Raw genomic sequence first — 20868 nt, forward strand, 5'->3', positions numbered from 1 at the left:
GTGTGAACAGGAGCTACCTGCAGATGTTTACACAGAACTTGTCCTTACGATTGTATTTAACAAAGGCTGCTGCGCTCCTCTTCATGACTCTCACCATCTGAACTCTAGCAACACAAGTAATTCTTTATGATATTAAATACACAGCAAAGGAGGAAGATTCTGACACGTGTCTTGCTTCATTTTGGAGACCAATGTGCCAATCACTATATGAGGGAGATGCCTTAATGCAAAGCTCGCTCTGAAAGTAATGCCTCCTATTTCATTATGTTGGCCCATGATGTCAGTACAGCAGCAGAAGTTGAACCACCCCACCGATATCCCATTACATGTTGCTGTCATGTGACAGATGGCAGCAGAGGGCCAATATGACAAAATGACAGCTGACATGGAAGTGCAGATGAAACAAAGGTGTATCATTGAATTCCTCCAAGAAGGAAAAAATGGCACCTACGGATATTCACTGACACTTGCTGAACGTCTTTGGAGACCGACCAGTGGATGTGAGCACAGTGGGGCAGTAAATGGTGCATTTCAGCAGTGCCAACAGTGACAGTGGGTCACATCCACTGCTGCAGAATTTTATAAGCACAGCATGCAAGCTCTTGTTCATCACTGGTGAGAAAGTACAGCTAATGGTGGTGACTGCCTTGAAAAGAAAAGTGTTCTGTAGTTCCGAATTTACACTATCAAAGAGTGTTATTGTGGTCTCTGTATCTATTGTAATTTTCATGGAAATAAATCGTAGGCACTAGTTTCAAAGTAACCTACATGTAAATGGAGATTTAAAGGATTCATTACAATCCAAAATACTTTATGAACCTTAAGAATCATGTCACTCAGAACACATAATTGCATTTTGCCCCTGATTTGTACTTTGCACTTCCTCGTTATGTACTAGGAAGTGAAAGCCCATACGCAGGGCTAGGATTTGAATTATATGCATGTCACATATGAACAGAGGGCTTGAACTATCACTTTGGAGGCTCAGGACAAAACCTTGTGGGCTTTAAAGGTGCCAGATAAGTCCTAAAGCACAGACCTATAGGCTTTAAAATAGACCATGTCTGACACCACAACTTGGTGCTGCGCCCAGCTCTGAGCTTCCCAGTACAAACAGCACAGTAGACCAGCAAAGGCTGCAAAGATGTCCAGGTGACTGGATCAACCCTCATACAAGGAGAGACTGAGAGCATTTAACCAAGAAAACAGATGTCTCCATGCTATCTTATAAATGGAACTACCTGATTACGGGAGTAAAGAAGATGGGCCTACACTCTATTTAGTGGTACCCAGTGACAGGCCAAGAGACAATGGGAATAAATGAACATACAGAAAATCCCATTTAAACATGAGACAAACTTTTCTTATTGCAAGGGTGGCCAAACACTGAACAGATTGTCAGAGAGGCTGTGGCATTTCCATCCTTTGAGATACCTCCCAACTGCCAGGACCTGGACCAAAGCAGTGGCCAGAGGTGCCGGTCTTCCTCAGCCACTCTGCACTCCTCCTTTTTTCTTTTTTTTTTTCTTTTTTTTAATGTCAAGATTCTTCCCATTAGAAATTTCAGGGAAAATAAGAACAGCTGTAGGATACAGAAATGGTGAAAGGTACTATTTGAAATGGAAAAAAAAAAAAAAGCAGTTATTTTTACCCCAATGCTGATTTGCACTTAATACATGAAAGTAACAAAGATGGATCTAGTCTCCTTAATGCAACATTTGTTTGTAATTAATTAGCACGGCTGAAGACTAATCTTAATAATTGTTTGTTTTTTCCAGTGGAGGCGGGTTTCCCTCATGAAAGTGGCCTCTTGGAGTTTCAGACTGAAACACTAAGGTGAGAGTAGCTGTGCTTCCCGTTAGGGAACTGAGCACAGGGCTGCCTCATGCAGCCAGGCAGCAGATGCCTCTGTCTCTCTTGTGGCAGCCAAATAAAGTTGTCAACCTTATTTTTAAGTAATGATAAGGTATCTAAACCAAATACTATATAGGAGAATGAGGAATATATCAGCATTTAAAATGTATATGCTGCCGAGCATTTTTACTGTCATTTCTTTAAGAAAAGCAGATCTAATTAGCTGTATCTCTAAAGTGCGTACCTAGCATTTTTATTATGTATTATAACATTTTGCTTAGAGTTGACATTTTTATTCTGACAAGCACTGTCTGGAGAGCTCTCAATAAATAATACATTTACAATTTTCAGTAAATAAGCACTGGACACAAATCGTTATCCTTACTTACAGCTGCCCCTCTCTAATAGTGCTTTTACAAGTAAGGTGACTATTCAGTCTAATGCAATACTCTCAGTGCTGGAAAGATATTTTCATTCATTACCCCAGTCACAAGCACTTAAAGCACTTTTAGGTCCTGTTGCTAAACAGCAGGAATGGCAAAGCAGATAAGACCAACAAAAAACAAAGTTCACCACCAAAGAAACCTGAGGTCACTCCCCCTCCAGAAATTAAAAATACAATGGCATACAAGACCAGTCACATTTGAGCCCTATCTTCATTTTATTATGTTTACATTGGCAATGTAAAGAAGGGAATTATTGCCATCTAGTCCCTACTGCTAATCTGATGACTACAAAGAGTATTTCAGTTTCTGTTTTAAAGCACCATCTGATCATAACGTTGTGTCACAGTGCATCAGAAACCAGTGGAGTCTGAATTCATCTTCTGCCAACATTGCACAACTGAAGCAACTTGCCATATTTTCACAGCTATTTACTCACTCGTAATCTTCGCCACAGAGCCCACTGTTATTTGTACCCATTCATACTAAACTTGCTTTTCTTGCTGCCCTAAGGAAAAGGTGGCTTTTAGCTATGCTTCTCTACAATGATTTCATGATTTTCATAACACAAAAAAAAAAACCCAACAAAATTAAAAAAACAGTATAAAGATAGAAGATCTTATACCACATGTCCTTAAAGGAGACAAAAATTGGATGAGCACACTGTGGAAAATTATATAAAATTGTAACAAGGAAAGAGTTTATCACACATTAAAAAAAAATTACATTAAATTGTGTCCAGGACTGAGGTGCACTGTGGGATTAAAGAAAAGGATGACGTGAGTCGTGAAATTAATCACATAAGAAAATACAATCACTGGTGAGAAAGTGGCTGGAATGGTCAGTAGATGCTAGAATTGAGAAGATCTTAGTCTATTTCTGTTTAATTTGCCCCTGTCCACAAGACCAGCTTAGAGCTCAAGTTAGGAGACAATGAGGAAAGGCTGGAAGCCCTTGTTCTAAGGGGAAGAATTTTACTTATCTCAGATATTCAAGGTTGAATAAAGGCATTTCCCCACTGTGATAAGAGTATCTTTAAATGGTGATACAAAACATCTACCCAGAAATACTTTAGAGATTTGTAGCTGGAAGGGATGTCCCAATCATCAAAACTGAGAGCTGCGTTTCAGACTCTTCTGCATCAAGACTGTGATCAACTCTGCGAATTGGCAAAAGCAGTAGATTTATAGAGGTGTGGAGGTACAAAGCTTACACAAGAAAAAAAAATAAAAAAATCTGCTTTGGGAAAGAGAATCTTCAAGAAGCTGAATAAAATGACATAGACCATAAATCTAAATACTGTCTGAAGGAAACCAATGGATAGTTTTGCCTGACAGGTCTACATGCAGTATTTCCCTTCAACTTCTTCATGACACCTGCGTAAAAGCCCGCACTGTTTCCCTTTTCTGTACATAAATAAATTTTGTGAACAAAGAAAACCAAAAGAAAATTTTCAGATGTAGCATGAGACATGCTGAAAAACGGTGAAGAATAATATGTAGTGTAGACAACCAGATAATAAACGTGAAGAGAAGGTGGAAGGAAGACACTTGTCAATTTCTTTAATAAAAGTTGTGAAATGGCATTTAACGATGATGAAGAACTCAGAAGGACTTAAGTAACATAAGACAGAAAATTATAACAAAGGAGTGAAATCTTATATAGCTGGAAGAGTAAATAAAAATTTTAGAGAAATTATTAACAACCAGATACTGTTAAACAAGATTGATCTGCTTTTTGGAAAAATAATAATAATAATAATGACCTAAACATACGTTAGGTTATAAATGTCATTAAAACAAGTTCCTTGAAGTTATTTCTGCTTCAAAGAAGAATGATTTTTTTGACTGAATATGCAAGCAACTCAGAAAGAAATTAAGCTGCATCTTCTTTCAGTTACCAGGGAACTAACCTTAGAAACCACTGTATTTGCATTATTGTTCCTAAATTACTTTAACCTATTAAGACATAGAAATTAGCAGTACATTTCAATAAATGAACTACCACAAAACTTTAAATCCATAAAGCTACCCTTAATATTACGTGAAAAAAGGAATATATTTTTTCTAAAACAGAACCATATATTGCATGGAAAAGATGTGACAAGTGTGATTTTACAAGCATCACTGAATGAAAAAGACAGAGGGAGAGAGTTGCATATAATTATATGGAAAAGAGGTAAGCAAAAGAAACCATTTAGGAAAATGTGCCACATCTCTCTCCTCTAACTTGATCCAAGTCATCTATTCATTGTGTGGACTTCTGAGCCGTGATTTTTTTGGAAGCTGGTTGGGAGTTTAGCAGAATTCCTGGATCTCAGTTAGGACCTGAATGTTACCACAAATGGCTTCCAACAAAAAAAAAAATAAATAAATAAAATAAAATAAAATAAAATAAAATAAAATAAAATAAAATAAAATAAAATAAAAATATGGCATTCAAAGCACTGGCTACACTGACTATTTACCTAATCACTTGCAAATTTGCTAACTAAATATTATTTTTAAGAATTAAAGAAGAAAAGGAAGCACAATGAGCCCGGTACCTAAAAGAGATGGAAAGGTTTTTCAAAAGAAATGAAAGGCATATGAAGAAGGTGTATTTTCTCACATGTAAAGGATTTGTTTCTAGCTGAAAGGAACAGCAGTTGTCATGATATTTCATGAGTAACACAAACTGAAACTCCTCATTCTTATACTATGATGTAGCACACAGGTTCTGTTAATAAATAAATAAGCAAATAAATAAATCAGTATGTGAAAGTTAATTTTCTTTATTTGTCAGTGAAGTAATGCATATATATTTGTTTGTGCAATACTTAAGTATAATGTCCTTACTGGTCCAAAATAAAGATTTTCTTTGGGAAGTGTTAATCTAGTTTATGCCAATGTAAAAGTAAGCTGTCAATTATTATTAGCTAATGAACATTAAAGTAGAAAACAACAAACCACGCAAAACCAGAAAGTCCTAAAACGACTGCTATGGAATAGTGTTATATGGTTTTCCCTATTGCATATAAAATTAATATTACATATGAATCTTTAATTTTTATTTTAGTCATCTTCAGATGTATTATATATCTCAACGAGTTACATATATCCATCCACTGAGAGACAGTACAAACAGGTGCACATGACACAGAATAGATGGGAATTTATGAATATACTGCTCTTTATATAGATGTTCATTATTCCAACATGCATACGTAAATATCTTTGATCTCTTGATGTTCAGCTATGGTCTTCAAGAAGGAAACAAGAATGGGAAGCAGTTTATAAAAAGCTTGTGCCAGAATTCTGAGCTGAGCTTGGCTGAAAAATGATACTGTATACATTGCAGAGAATCAAGGTCAAAAGTGAATTAGGAATCCAGGCCCTGAGTAATGAGGGCTTAGCACTTAGCAGAAATGACATGCCCAGTTTCCAGCACAGAAGTGCCAGCTGACCTGCCAACCTAGCATTCCAGATCCGAAAGGGGGGAAATCTGCTCTCCTAGCTACAGACAAGATGTGTACTACTAATTACTGCTCACAGAGGCTTATGTTGAAGTACAGTAGGATAGTTGTCTGGAAGCCAATTCTTAGCCTCAGTCCAGGCAACGTAAATCTGTCTCACCAAATTAATATAAGCAAGATTCTGAAAGAAGGGTACAGGAAGGGAGAGCAGTGGTCTGACCACGCTATCTAGTACACACTCTTCATATGAGCTGAAGAGATTTAATACTTAATTTTACTGGAGAATGTTTCCAAGAAAAAAAAAAAAAAAAAGACCAGGAAAACAATCCTTCTGCTCACCAATGAACTACTGAGACTATGTATACTGAGGTTATCCTGTAGGTTCTAGAGTCTAGCGTTGTTATTTAAATTAAATACCTTCTTATTTCTGACCTCTTCTATTTTACGAGAACATATCAGAAAAGTCTTTACATACTCAACTCTAAATATTTGTTGCATTCTGTTTTGTTTTATTTAATAGTTACTGTTATCAACTTTCTAATTTCCAAATAATTACGAATTAGGACATGAGAGTGCCTTAATGCACTAGACCTGTGATGTAGGTGGTTTCAGCTCAAGCTACAGCAAATGCTAAAAATTGACCTAAGGTATATGCAGTCTGGGTGAAGCTCTCATGTTCACATTATTACCCACAAGACATGACACTGGCTGAAGCACTATTATTAAAGAGAGATTAAAACAGCTGTACATTATGCTGAAGCACTCACTCTTTCCTTTATAAACAGACGGTCCTGGATTACAAGCAGCACTTGACCATTTAAATCACTACAACAACCAGATTTAACCAGCTGGGCCATATTCTCTTAGGCAGTGCCTGCTGACCTCCTCAGTCACAGCTGCTCAGATAAAATTCTCATTAGACAACTTATTTTCAGAAGCTAAAGGACTCTGATTAAATATATCTGTTTAGACAGGATAATGTCTTTCAGTATGTATTTCTTTTTCCAGTGTTATGAGGTAACACAGAGAGCATAAGAGACCTTTACTGTCTAAAGGTGTACCACTAAATGTTTGTTTCACTAGCAACTCATATCATATTCAGATCTTACAGATGGACTAGGAACTTCCATAATTATAATTAAAAGAGACTGCTGCTGTGCTCATGTAGGGGTTAGAGCAGATGACTAGAACTCTTGACTTCTTATTTCACTTCAAACTGTACAATTAACTTGACGTATGACCTCACGTTTGCTCATTTCCCACAGCTACAGCAATGTTCATGGAGCTCCACCCTACAAAATGCTAACACAAGCTATCCTTTTATTCAAAGGAACGATGCACGATTTTAAGCTCATCAAAACTAACAGAAGTACACAGCAGTAATAGATATTTGTTTCCCATTACACTGATTGAATCAACTATATTCTGTTATCTCTACAGATCTCTATTTGCTCTAAAAGTCAACAGGTGCCTTTTAATTTTGTGACAGATCAAGACTCCTCAACAGCACTGGCTGCATATCATTTGAAGAAGAGAACTCCAAACAAACCCATATAAATGATAGGTGGTAAAGATCATCTTCTTATTATATACGTATTATTAGGCAATGTAGTTTAAAACAGAATGTTGGCAAAATATATTTGTAAGTTCGTACCTCATTCCTCCAACCCAAGGCAGAATCAACTGAAGTACCCACAGTTACAACAAAGATCAGAACCTTAAAACAGTAATTACTCTTAACACTTTATTTTGTTCAGATCAAATAATATGGTGAGCTTGCTTCATTTTAGTTCAGAAATACTTCTGAATACTAAAATAGTTACAGATAAGAATTTCGATATTTATAGTAAGCACAAAACTTTAAAACCATTTTACCTAAGTGAAAAATTCTGAAGAAATTCCAGTCTTTCTATTATTTATTTTTCCATATTGGTTTATGTGGTACCAGTCAGATGTTCAAAAATTTTCTGTAAAATGGATGTTTGTCTATTTTTTTCCTACAAAAACAGAACAAGCTAGATGCATTGAAAAGAACTTAACTTGGAGATCTCTGAACTTACAGGGAGACTTTACAATAGTTTTCTAGCATACTGTGCTCGAAAAAAAGGCAAGATTATTTCACAGATCACAAATGACCTTTTTCACAGCTGGTGAGAATACTCAGTACAAGAGGCTCAGACTTGGTGAGAGGGATCTCTTTGCTGTGTATATACCAATCTTAAATAGCTAGCATATAGCAATGCTGAGAAAGCACATAAAGCTCTCAAGAATTCACATAAAAAAAAGCTACAAAATGCTTGAGTCTCTAAGATATGATTTTAAACTGTTTAAACCCTCTGATGTACATTTTTATTAGTACACCATTCAGTATAATCCTGGAGAAGTCTTAGCTGTGGTGTCGCTACAATCAACAGCAACTTGTATGTACCCGCAGCAAAGTATGAGCCAAGACCTTTGATTAGCATGGAGTGTTGAACGACTGTTACTGACTGTAAAAAACAACTTTGCCAAACTAACATTTAAAATAGTTTTCCTAGTCTAACCACCAAATCTAAGAAAGCAATTTTTAAAAGAGTGATCTTTACAGCTGAAAACAGACAGATGGTAGTAAAGAATCTGGGACATTCTCTCTTTAGAGATGTTTCACCAGCTTCAGAAAGGACACCTATAGAGAACACATTTATCTATGTGCTGGCATTTAACAATTGTGCCAAGAAATTTGAAAGCCTACTTCCATCTCTACATGCTTTTATTCCATATTTATACTTATTACTTTTCAGTATCAATTTTAATTGAAATCTACTTTACTAAACGGAGCCAAGGGATCCTAACACATACTGTTTGAAGACTGCGACCATATCATGAAACTAGGGAGCAAAAATCATTTTGAACTCATTCATATTTCAAAGAAAAATAGAGATCACAAAGTTCTACTACCTTGGGATCAACTGTGCTACAAATATTCCTCCTGGGTTATTTTTAATGCTACAATACAACACTGGCAACAGAACAGAATCCACACACGTATCCCTATATTTCTATATCTGTTTCAAAGCCTTCTGCTCCCACACCTTCCCTGGTTCAAATTTGTTTATGAGCTTACAGATCATAAGATGATGTTACAGAAGTAAACAAGACTTCATTCTGCTTGACATTGTGAAAGTATTTCTTGTTTGACCCTGACCTTGTGCACGTATATACCGATAAACTCATTCTCCAGTTCAGTTTAGTAACCATCAAAGAAGAAAGCCCAAGCATAGCCAATGAAAATATAGAAAATATCTGAATAAGGACTGAATGTATAAACTGCCTTGCAGCTCCAAGATTTGTCCTCATTTTTATCTCTCTTTTAACACATGTAACAATATCTGAGCAGACTGTTAAAAAAAAAAAAAAAAAAAGAAAAAAAAGATTTGTTCAGCTGCATATCTAGATATGATATATAGGTCAAAACTACAACACTTAAAGCTGTTTCCCATTCTTCTAGCCACATATACCGGGTCATTAAGGTGATGAAAGATGAGTATTTCTAAAGCAAAATAAAATAGCTTATGTTTTATTCATTCCTATTGTTTCAAATAAACATTTGTCTTTTAAAAGAGAAAGAACAAATTCCACTGAAGAACATCCTTCACGACTCTACAAGCAGTTAAAAATTCATCATAACCTCTCAAGTAAGAATGAGTTTTCAACTAAACCAACATTCTTGCTTTTACTCACAGACAACCAACACAATTTAGAAAGTTTTATAAAACAGATATATTTGTCTTAAATCCCTAATGGATCTCAAACTACCATTGCCATGGTAACCTGTGAATAACTTTATCCTAGCCTTTGCCAATTATGCAATTTTCTGGCTCAAGATACCCAACACATTCTTTATACCATAAAATCTGTAGGGGGTGGGAAAACCATATCAGTCATATTCAGCACATACCTTCTTGCTCAGTCCTGGTCATTTCTTCTAGTTTCTTCTGCTTCAGTGTGTCCACCACATCTGCAAGGCTTCCTTTGCGGCGTTCTGGCGTTCCAAAATTAACACTGGTCATTAGCTCACTCCGGTCACGACTTCCTTCGTCAGGCTTGTGTGGTGAGGTAGAGGTATTTCGGAAGGAATATAGGGAACATAACTTATTACTCTCCGATTCCTGCAAAGAAACAATTCAGTGTGAAAATGTGGGCTATTCTCTTAACATCAGAAGGATCGTAAACAGGTAACAATTGAAAGCATTAGATAATTAGTCTGTCATGCTAAGGAGCCAATATATATCTTCTGTTTTCTAAAGCGTGTGTTATTACTTGAAATTTGCAGTTTCAGTGCTTCATAGGGCTCTTTTTTATTTAAGGCCAGTCCTCTCCATGGCTCTTACTATTGTATTTCATGCCTGAGATACTCCTCATCAAGGATTGCGCTTGTCAGAAACAAGCCACTTCAACATTAATTTGATGAATGTGTTAAGCATTTGCAGATTTCTTAAGTGACTTAAGTAAAGGTATTACAGGTAGCACTGAGAGAGAAAATACAGGCAAGGACAAATAATTCCTGGATAGATATTAGGCTAATGGAAAACAACATAACTTTAAAACTTGAAAAGTTAGGCTAATAATGACTGAGAAACAAGGGAAAACATTTGAATACATTTCAAGTTAAACAAAGCTTATTATCCATCCACGCTCATTTACTGCTCTTCAGATCATATACTTTTCTTTAAGAATGAATGTTATATTGCTTCTCATATACAAAAGCAGATACTAATTTTTAGACTAATATTGACAAGAATGAGGAAACAGATGAGTTTACATCAGAACAAGTAATGCATGCTGAAATGCATGTATTAGGACCACACATATCAGAAAATGTATTTTGTAGTCAAAAAAGTTATAACAAAAAGTGAAGAAAAATGGTTCATCTCCTTTGCCAATAGATAGAACCAAAAAGCAACCAATAGTGTCCAAATTTCCTTTGTTTTGCAGCATTACCCAACAGTTGAGCCCCACAGGAAATTTTCTGCCTCAGAGTTCTCATCCTCACAACCACAGATATTTGCTGAATTTAGCTAAAAAAGAACAAATCCTTCTATTTGCCCTTAAAAAAATCAACCACGGGGATTTTTTACACACTTCTCTTTCCAACATTATTCTAATTACTCTAATTATAATGTTTAATGATATCAAACTTGCAATGCTAAAAAATTTGGGTAAAAAAATCAAGCTTTTTTCTTCACTAAAAGCCTAGCCATAAAATATGTTTCTTCTAAATAAGTACTTAGAATAAGAGCAGCATTATATTTAGGAATTAATAGAAACTAATAGTTCTATCAAAAAGCATTCTACCTGCAGGGCATGATAACATTTCTAGTAACATGAGCTGAGAATTACCCATTTACAGTGCCGAAGAAACATGTGGTGGGAAAAGTCTCAGGTGAAAGAAGGTCTCAAGAAAGATGGATTAGAAAGCATTAACCACTGGCAACAATGTCATACATAAATTTTTGCTTCAGTCATGAAGTGAAGGAATTATGAATTGCTTGTGCAATATAGCAGAAAGTGCTCACTAACCATGAGCAAGTGTGGTAACTAAGGGCTGTGAACTGCACAGAAGGCAGTGGCAACAAATCATCATCAAGCACAGCAATATGTGATCAGCATAGTACTATTGTTGCCACTGGTGAAGAAAGTAGCATTTGCTACTGAAGCTGAAAATGCAGTTATTCACTAAGATGATGCTGTAGCATCTGAGAAGCGACAGCACCACTGTCAACATAACAGTAGTGGAGGAAATTACATAAGAGCAGACAGAGAGGTGACACAGAACTAAAACTTTAACTTCATTATTTCAGCAGTTAAACTTTTCAGCCCAGCCATTCATATTCAATAAAGACTCAGATATCACACAGCAAAATTATAGCTCAGATGCATTTGGTACAATGCTGAATTATTTTCTTTAACAAAAGGAAGATTTTCTTAACTTGTACTCTTCTTAAAATTTGTTAGAAATTGTAACAAAGATGAGAAAACATCTTCTAATATTTTGTAATTTGACACATGAATTTTCCATAATACATTTCCTTAATGAAGAACACTATGTCACATGGCATCTTACACCTTTGAAGACCACAACATAAGAGCATCGTAAATAATTTGGAATGACTTTGTTCTCAAGAAACCATCATATCATCCTCTTACAGTACAAGAAACAAACCCACTAGGCTCACTTCTCAGCAAGGAACATTAAACATGTTGTTTTGCCCCAAAGCCTGAAATGTCCGTAATAGAGATGAGATAAATTCAAACTCTGTGAATATCACAAATATTTATGGAATTATTGCAAAATGATGATTGATCTCTGAAAGAACGAGATCTGTTCAACTAAAAGAGTATTTTACATTATCAGTTTTGTTGATAATTAAAACATAATAAAAATAAAGTAATACAAGGTATCCCTACTATTTTCAATTGTTCATCTCTGCAGCTTTGTTAGGGATCACTAAATGGCTAATAGGTTGGCACTGTGCTGTGTCGTAACCGATACTTTCAGAAACCCAGCAAGGATGGCTTTTGGGGCCCCATATTTTTTGAAATCAGAAATGGTTATAAAGAGTGGCAAGTAGCTTAACAGGAGAACTGCACAAACTGAAAGTCATTCAAGAGTTTAATTGGGCAAATGGAAAAACTGTAGGCCAGTCCAGTGTATATAAGTAATTTATGTAATAAAAGCAAAACTCAGCTAGAAAAAAATGTCAGTTTTGTATAATTAATAACAGTTATTTACAAGAAATGAAAAAATTCCCATTCTTAATCTACAAATAAAATGTAGCAAAAATGAAATTTTATATGCTATAAATTTTTTAGCTACCCATCAGAAAAGATATGCAGCTAATGCAAGAAATCATGCTTTTACTTAATTCTAAGACCCCCACTTACCATCTAGTCGCATTTAAATGAGAAAACATTAGTATTTCCAGTGCAATATAGTAAAAGTTTTCCATCCATACTTGGCCTTTTTATTAGTGGCAGCATTCTTTTTTAACCAAGCACAATGCTACTTTGAATATGGATATTTCAACATGAGTGGCATTATCAGTTTTCCAGACTGTGTGGAGCACACTGCAAGAGGCCAGTTGGCCATTGCCTTCAGCATTTCTCTGAATGGCTTAAGTACAGTATTACTAATGGCAGAAACTATTCTGAATAATAAGATTATAATAAAGCAATAATAATAATATAATATAATGTTTGAATAATTTCAAACAACAGACAAATAAAGTTGGGCACCATCTCTGTCCAAATGTACGTTATTTTCTTCTTACATTAAGATAATGTGTCTATTCTGATACATCCCTTGCTCTGACACAATGATTTTTTAACATGAACATTCACTAAGATTCAAATGGTACATGTTAAACATTTAGTTCTGTTAAAAGGTATTGAACAAATAATCACTACTTTTACACTAACAATAAATTATATTTTGGGGGGTATTTAGATTTTAACAGCTCAAGTAGCTCCCACCCCTAGTGGGTCCACTAGTTTTAACAGTGCAAATGAGGGAGTCCTGCTGTAACCCATATAAATGAGGGTATTAAAAGTTGACCTTATATTTTTCATATCAGGAAGCTAATGTTTATAGCAATATCTGTACACCACACCACAACCCAGCCTGCAACAAATTTTTTCAAGCCTTTTCACTTGCAAAATAAAGCAAACACATAAAATAACAGTTCCATAGGTGACAGACTGCAGGCTAGAACACAAATAACTATGCTTTCTTCTTCCCTGAAATGCCCTAAGCACAAACAAACCCCATATTTAAGGGCTGAGAAGAGACACTGCAGTTGAGTGTGGGACAGGTCTCTCTTTGGAAAAGTTAAGCACAGATCAACAAGCTATTGAACAGAATCAGTCCTCTATTGGGAGCCTCAGATGCAGGAGTAAGTGAGGCTCTGGATTTTAATAATGAGACATCACTGAATCTTTTCAGTGTCACTCTGGGTAGGCAGCATAGCTTCTGCCTCAGAGCTGCTCTCTGAAATTGAGAAAAGAGGAAAACTTGGTAACTGAAACTGTGGGCTGTACAAAGGCAGGGTCACTCTGTTAGTCAGCAAAGTGTTAGTCAGCAAAGTAAGAAAAACTGCCGTCAAACTTTGATTGAAAGCTGACAACTGTAATCCTACCCAATAGCCAAAGTGAAAGCTGTTTCTGTGAGTTCGACTGAATTTGCAGGATGAATGGCCAAAAAGAAGCAGAAAGCAAATATTACTAACATAAAATGTGTTAGTTGAATTGCTTATTTCCATGTGGATGAGGCTTTTCTGTTATAAAGGGATATTTATCTGTCTCTGTATTGAATGGGACACATGTAAACACCCCAGGAAAGTTGGATATCCAGAGTGGTTTTTATTCCAAGTACTAGACGCATGCTGGCACTTGGAACTCGTCTGGAGTTAACATATAATGAAAGCAAATGTTTACAAAATCATTTCCAATCAGGACATTAAAAAAGGTTTCCCATTTTGAGAAATTTAATTAAATAGAATTAAGAGAAATTATAAATCTAAGTGATAATTTCCAATTCTGATCTGCTTAAAAAAATAGGAGTTTTATTAAGGAACATTTATTTAAATCTAAGGCTTGAGAATGGCTGCTATGAGCTACTGAGAGAATATGATTTGTAAAGTCTCGGCAAATTATGCTAGTGGGAGGGTAAATGGCAAGTAATGGAATAAAACCTCAAGTCTTTAACTCAGCATTTACTCTGATATAACTTACATTGATTTCACTGCCAGAATATAGGCTGAATACAGTCTTTTAAACAGCTTGCATTTCACCTTTAATGCTTATCTAAAACTCATTAAGAACTAATACAACAGCAAGCATTAGCTCTAGCCCAAGTAATGATATACTAAAGAATTAAAAGAAGAAAAAAAGAAAAAGCTTACTTAGGTAAAAGGTTTAAAAATGGAATGACGATAATCAGGCATACGCAATATGAACATGATCTTATGAACAGGTCAGTGCTAGATTAGATATACTTTTGTGGAATAGGCATAAATTCTTTGTTTGATGTATAATACAGCCACTTAATCACTACAATCCCTTCAAACTCAGCTGCTGGAGCATCTGGAGAATCCAGACACCAAGTTTTCAGTAGAGAGATTTCTGAAAACAAGGTTACAGTTTAAAAATCTTCTCTTCACAAATAAGAAAAGCTATAAAAATATTGGCAGACATTTTGCTCCCATTCCAGAACAGAAAATCACCTCAAAATCATTAGATAAATAGATTGGTCATTTTTAGACAGCATACGATTTGCTATCAAATTTTATGCACAAAACTTGTGTGCTTACTTAAGAGTTAAATGCTGAGTATTTTGTTAATCATCCAAATACCATATGCTTTAGCTCCCTGTGTTTAGGCTGCGCAATAAAACACAACAGTATTGAGACTTTGTGCCCTGGATTTTGGTTAAATGCTCACATTAAGTAAAATGTAATGGAAGAACCATTTGTAGAATGAGTATTTAGATTTATGTTCTCATCTAAATTGAAACTAAAGATGCATTGTGATCAGTCCCAGCTGATTAGCACTGTTTACCTTTTCAGTAAATAAAGACACATACTTTATGATGTGTGCTGCCAGAAGCTGCCAAATCAAACAAGGACTGTGTGGCTTGGATATTCCAGACCACTTTGTATATATCCAACTTCCTCCTATTAGGTCTTCATAGCTGTCCAACTTACAGCTAGATCTATTAGAAATATCAGAATAAAATTTGTATTTATGTTTTTAGCAATATCAGATGCACATGGAAATCCTTCTCTGTATATAGTTACATGACATCTATTACATGTTTTATGTTTCCCTGTTAGCATTTGCAGAGGAATGCATGCAGGAAACCAGCCTGCTGCAAAGAGTACTTGTATTTCTTTAAGGTAAACACTGATGAAACATTTGGAAGATTGAAATAAAAACAAGACATTTATGAGACATAAAGGTATCACATGAAACTGTTGTGAATTAGAATAACATTGGCTGAACCCCAGAACAGATAATCCTTATAAACATGCAGGAATGTTGTAAACTGTATATGAATGTCAGTGATACTCTACATTAGGAGATTCATATTACGCTTGGTGCTCTGTACGTCTTGGTCACTGGATTTTTCATGGCCTCAAAGATTAAAATAAATATAAGTAGTATCTTTCCTTCCTCCATTAAGACATGTTATGTACACAGTTTTATAATGCTGGACAGAGATACCAAAGTCTGTTTTTTCTTGAGCTGTCAAGGTACAAAAGAAATGCAAAAAGTCTTTGCACAGATGTAGTAAAGTGTTGGATTTTATCTTTTGGCAGGTGCTCAATATGCAGCCCACATAATCACATGTTAATGACTGGAGTATGTTAATCAGCATGCATACCTGATTCCTTCTTGCCCAAGGAAAAAAAATTTAACAATTTAGAGCATGTTAATGCTGCTACTTTTGGGAGGAAAAAAAAATTGTGTCAATATACAGAACTGATTTTAAAACTTCTCAGAATTTCCTTTATTAAAAAAAATTAAAAGATGGGAATTTCAAAATAAGGGAAAGGAATAAAATGTCTACAGGTTTAGAGACTAACACGTTATAAGGCTTTTGTGAAGAAATCAGATGATGATCAATTCTATTCAAACAGAATTCAGCCCACAACACCAGACATTTGTAAACAAAACTAAACAACACAGTGTCAAAATAAAAATAATGAAAAGCAGAACAAATGCAAAAATGAAAAATCTCCTGATTCTTCCTAGAGTAAATTTACCACATTAAGCAATATCCCCTGCATGCTTTTAGGGAACTGTTTCACTGTTTTAATTTGAAATGTAAACACTTTTATGTTCAAACTACTAAAACTCAGTACGTGATCTTTCCAACCTTTAGATGTACTTAACGCGACAGTTGTTGGTAGTCCTAACGAAGCCAAATTAAGCATATATTTGAATGCTTTTTGAATCAAAACACTGTGCTATTGCATGCAAAATAATTTATCTTTCTAGTTAGATAAAAATTTCAGTGCGCTACCTGACATCCAGAAAGAATATCACAAGCACTATAGAATTGCTTTCAATCATCACAAAACTCAGATTTGTACAAGCAAGTAACAGCTGCATGAGCAATTTAGCAGATATGGAATTGCTAGAGTTTAGGGCATTTATATTTGATGCATTTTATATGCTCACATCCTGTCAAAAATGAACTAAAAATAAAAATTCAAAACATGTAATTGTACCTATAACTTTTAAGAATTTGAAGCCATGAATTTATATAGCAACAAATTCACAGCGTTTAGCACATGTAAACAGTTTTCAATGATTTTTCCTAGAAACATGAATTTATTTTCCCGACAGAAAGCACTTTCATCAGAGGAAGTTAATAGCACGGATGCCCACGAGGGCGAGTGACAGAACAATGCCTATTTTATAGCAGAGGCTACACACCTGAATACCACCCATTTCTGTCTTTCTGATACCAGGAGTTCTGCTAGAGATATAGAAAATTAAACTTGATAGTTGGCAATTTAAAGTGATTTAAAAGTAACAAATACAGTCACAAATCTCTTTTCCTCCTGCATATGCAAATCTGCCATCAGTACTGCTGAAACGGGTGTGCTGAGACAGTGGAAAGGTAGCATGCTTTTCACTTTTTGGCAAGAAGTCAACAGAAGACGGAGACTTGACATAATTATGAAATACATGTCAATGTTCCCATCTGACATAAAACCCAATTAAAGAAATTTCATTTCTAAACCCAAAGGGTCTTTGAACAATGTTAAATATATATATATAGGGAAACATAGTATTTATTTGATGATAATTAACTTACATATGTATATTTGTGGTTTTTTCCTCAGTCATAGGGAAATAACACACATTCTTTATACTTGCAGCTGTGATTCTCCCAACAACCTCTTGCCACAATACTTCATGTAATGGTAGATGGAGAAGCTGTGGATGCCCTCATTCTGTGCACACACTGTCTGCATACTGCCTGTGGTGGTGGGCAGGAGAAAAACACCAACAGGAAAAGGGCTTCCACTGTTTTTGTGTTCCACATACAGTGATTTTCACAGTGTCTGTGAGATCTTCCAAAATCCTGCCTTTTACCAGACTGTCGTAACAGGATTAGGGTTGGGAACACAATTTGCCTCTCTCCTTTATTCACAGTTTCAGAAGAAAAAAAATAAAAAAAATTAAAATAAAAAAAAAAAAAAAAACAACAAAAAAACAATTTTTAAAAATCTGCAATTTGGAGAAAGATTCTGGCTTTCAACCCAAGCTATTCTATGCCTCTGTTATTTCACTATGGTAAAGCTGCTTACATTTATTGTTCATAAGAAGGACCACAACAGCCGTGGCAACACACTGACCCATCTCTTTCCTTTAAGTGGGTCAGACCACTTGTCCATCTGATTTTGTAGCTTGTTGTTGGCACTGCTTTCTCCTGATAGCTTACGGCAAAAATAAAAAATCTTTATAATTTACCTCACAAGATGTTTTAGGCTCTGTATGAAGTTACGGAGCATCACTTGTTCTCCAGTGAATAAAGCACAAATTACGATTCTCCATTTCTTTATATAGCTACCAATTAACATATAATTGGGATACAACAATTAATATTAAATTTAGCATAAGTTAGTTCTGTTAGCTTTTCATTCTCATCCTCTCTCAGTCTCTTGCCCCAAGGGAGACAGTTTTTGGATGCAACTTAGGAAATTTCCTGTCTGTTACTCAGTGTCCATGGCAGAAGGCAGAAGAGTTGCTTCCCTGTTATCTTAGTAACACTTTGACATCCCCCCCCACCCCCCTCCCCACTCCAATTCACTGCAGCAAAAAGACAATATCCTCAGCCTAAAATAGCACTTATATTCTAGTTGAACTACAGGCAACAATAAATACCCACATGTCCAGGTATTTTCATATTAAGTTATAATTAGAAATACACACACAAATTCTTTCAGCTCAGCAATAAGAGATTACAGGCCCAAATCTTTCAGTTGTTTCATTTTCTCCCCACTATAACATCAAATTGGCTGGTGATATGATACTCGCAGTGTAAGTCATTACAGGTCTGACGTTACAGTTGTTACACATTGCTGAATCTGTCAAATGAAAAGGGAGCACAAAGGGAATTTCCAAATGCAGCTGCTATTTCCCATTTGTTAAATCCTTTTATTACACCATATAAGTACACAGCTGGGAAATACTACAGAGTGGGAGTTAAAACAAAATATTTTGGCTTCCAGACATTCAGAATACACAAAGGACTCAGTGGAAAGCAATGCCTGATATCAAAAGGGAGTGAAAGTTTGAAAACATTTCTAGCCAGTGTGGGGTTTTTTTATGATAATACACAATGCAGTTTAAAGGTGTCTTACATTACAGAAAGCGCTGCATACCATAAGCAATGAGAAAAAAATCAGTGATATTTTTCAGCTGAATTGCCCTGCTATAGTATCTTTTTTCACCTAGCTTTGTACAGCTCTCCTAGCATGTGTGCTATCACAAATTCCAGTGACGTCCTCAGAAGTTTTTAGGGCACAAAGGAAACAGAATTTTGCCCTTAATTAGGTATCACTTGAAAAATATTTTTTTTCCTCCCCATATGTCGACAAAGCATTCTGTGAATTTGCTATCTTCTAACCAGGCAGCACACACTATTGATGCATTTTAATGACAGCACCAATGCCTTTACCTTTAGCATAAATGGAAGGAGCAGGTGCTTCTTCAAATCTGCTTTGAAAGGATCTGTCTGTGAAAGGTCAGCAAGCACTTACCTTCTGGGAGTTTGGTTTTATTAGGAAGAAAACAGGTTGCTATCTCAAAACTGTCCAACCCACCTTCTAGAATTCACCTCTCAGGAAAGAAACTCCTATCCTCTCACTTAGAGGAGTACAAAATTGATCTCATCAGGAAAATTCTGAATTTTTCCTAGCAGTATCAATGCCTGCTTGAAGACTGAAGTGTTTCAGATAATTGAGGCTTAAAGGATTTCAGACAAAGGACATAAGTAAGGGAAAATGTCAAAAAGGTTACCCTACAGAGAAAAAAATGGTTTTTATACAACTTCACAGCAGTGATCTAACTCACCTAACTTCAGAACACATTGGAATGTTGCTTACATTTTACATCTCATGTAAGTGCAACCAAATAGAATACCCAAGAACTTAGTTTTTCTAACCAAACCTTGTAAATTACACCCAGCTTTTAGCTAGGCAAAATATATATATATATATATATATGTGTGTGTGTGTGTGTGTGTTTGGTTTAGCTGAGAGCTACCTAAATAAGGATGACATACATTCACCACAAGATTTGACCCAAGGGAATTGTGGAAACTTTTAATGATTTTCAGGACATTCATCTACGTATATGATGGAGTGTTCACTGAAAAAAGGAGGGAGAAAAAACAGGGTGCTAAGTCACTCAAGCAAAGTTTATGCACCTGCTCTGAAACACGATAAGCTGGGTATTGATTCATGCTTGTCCAGAGGTACAGCAAGCGTTGACATGGTAGTGCAGCATTAAGAAGGAAAACAGAGATCACACTCTGGTACTGTAAGCATAAGCTTAGTTTAGAGCAATGCCAATGAGCATAGATAATCACACAGCACAAGCTTGTATCACTTTTACTACTATTTCAAGTTAAAAGAACAGCCTGAATAAAAAGCAAATGCTTTGAGGGGCTCCCCAGAGGTTAGAAATACCTTTCTCTCTGGGACATAAAGTCACTTCATTTATGGTATTAACGTCCTAAGACTGAAATTCCCAGAATGCACATGCCTCATTGGATGGAAAGGAAAGTAACTGATGAATTCACAGATTTATTTTTCATCAGCAGATTTGATCAACACTTTCTGTTCTATCTCCTGGCTGCCCTCCTGAAAACACAGAGGGAGGCTGAATTTTTTCTGATGAACTTATGCATTATTTGTGCAAAAATAAATGACTTTCCATCCAACCTAAGGGTCCAACTGAAAATTCTGCATAGAAGCCATGTATACTACTTAAAACCGCCCATGCAAAATTAGTAATCTATAACCATTCTTCTTTTAAGCCATTTTTACATTTGCATCTTTT

The 20868-nt window shown here is 35.6% G+C and overlaps 1 protein-coding gene across 39 annotated transcripts in view; it reads right to left on the bottom strand.

Moving 5' to 3' along the window:
• SOX6 (SRY-box transcription factor 6) overlaps positions 1-20868 on the bottom strand; it is a 389870-nt gene that overhangs the window by 197464 nt on the left and 171538 nt on the right. For all 39 annotated transcript variants that reach the window (XM_085548565.1, XM_032444750.2, XM_085548579.1 and 36 more), the window contains one exon: positions 9689-9899. In XM_085548565.1, coding sequence (XP_085404691.1) covers positions 9689-9899 — 211 coding nt within the window. The remainder of the gene's footprint in view (positions 1-9688; positions 9900-20868) is intronic.

This window comes from Coturnix japonica, chromosome 5, assembly GCF_054131305.1.
Source record: "Coturnix japonica strain WE chromosome 5, WE-NBRP24, whole genome shotgun sequence".
Classification (NCBI taxonomy): Eukaryota; Metazoa; Chordata; class Aves; order Galliformes; family Phasianidae; genus Coturnix; species Coturnix japonica.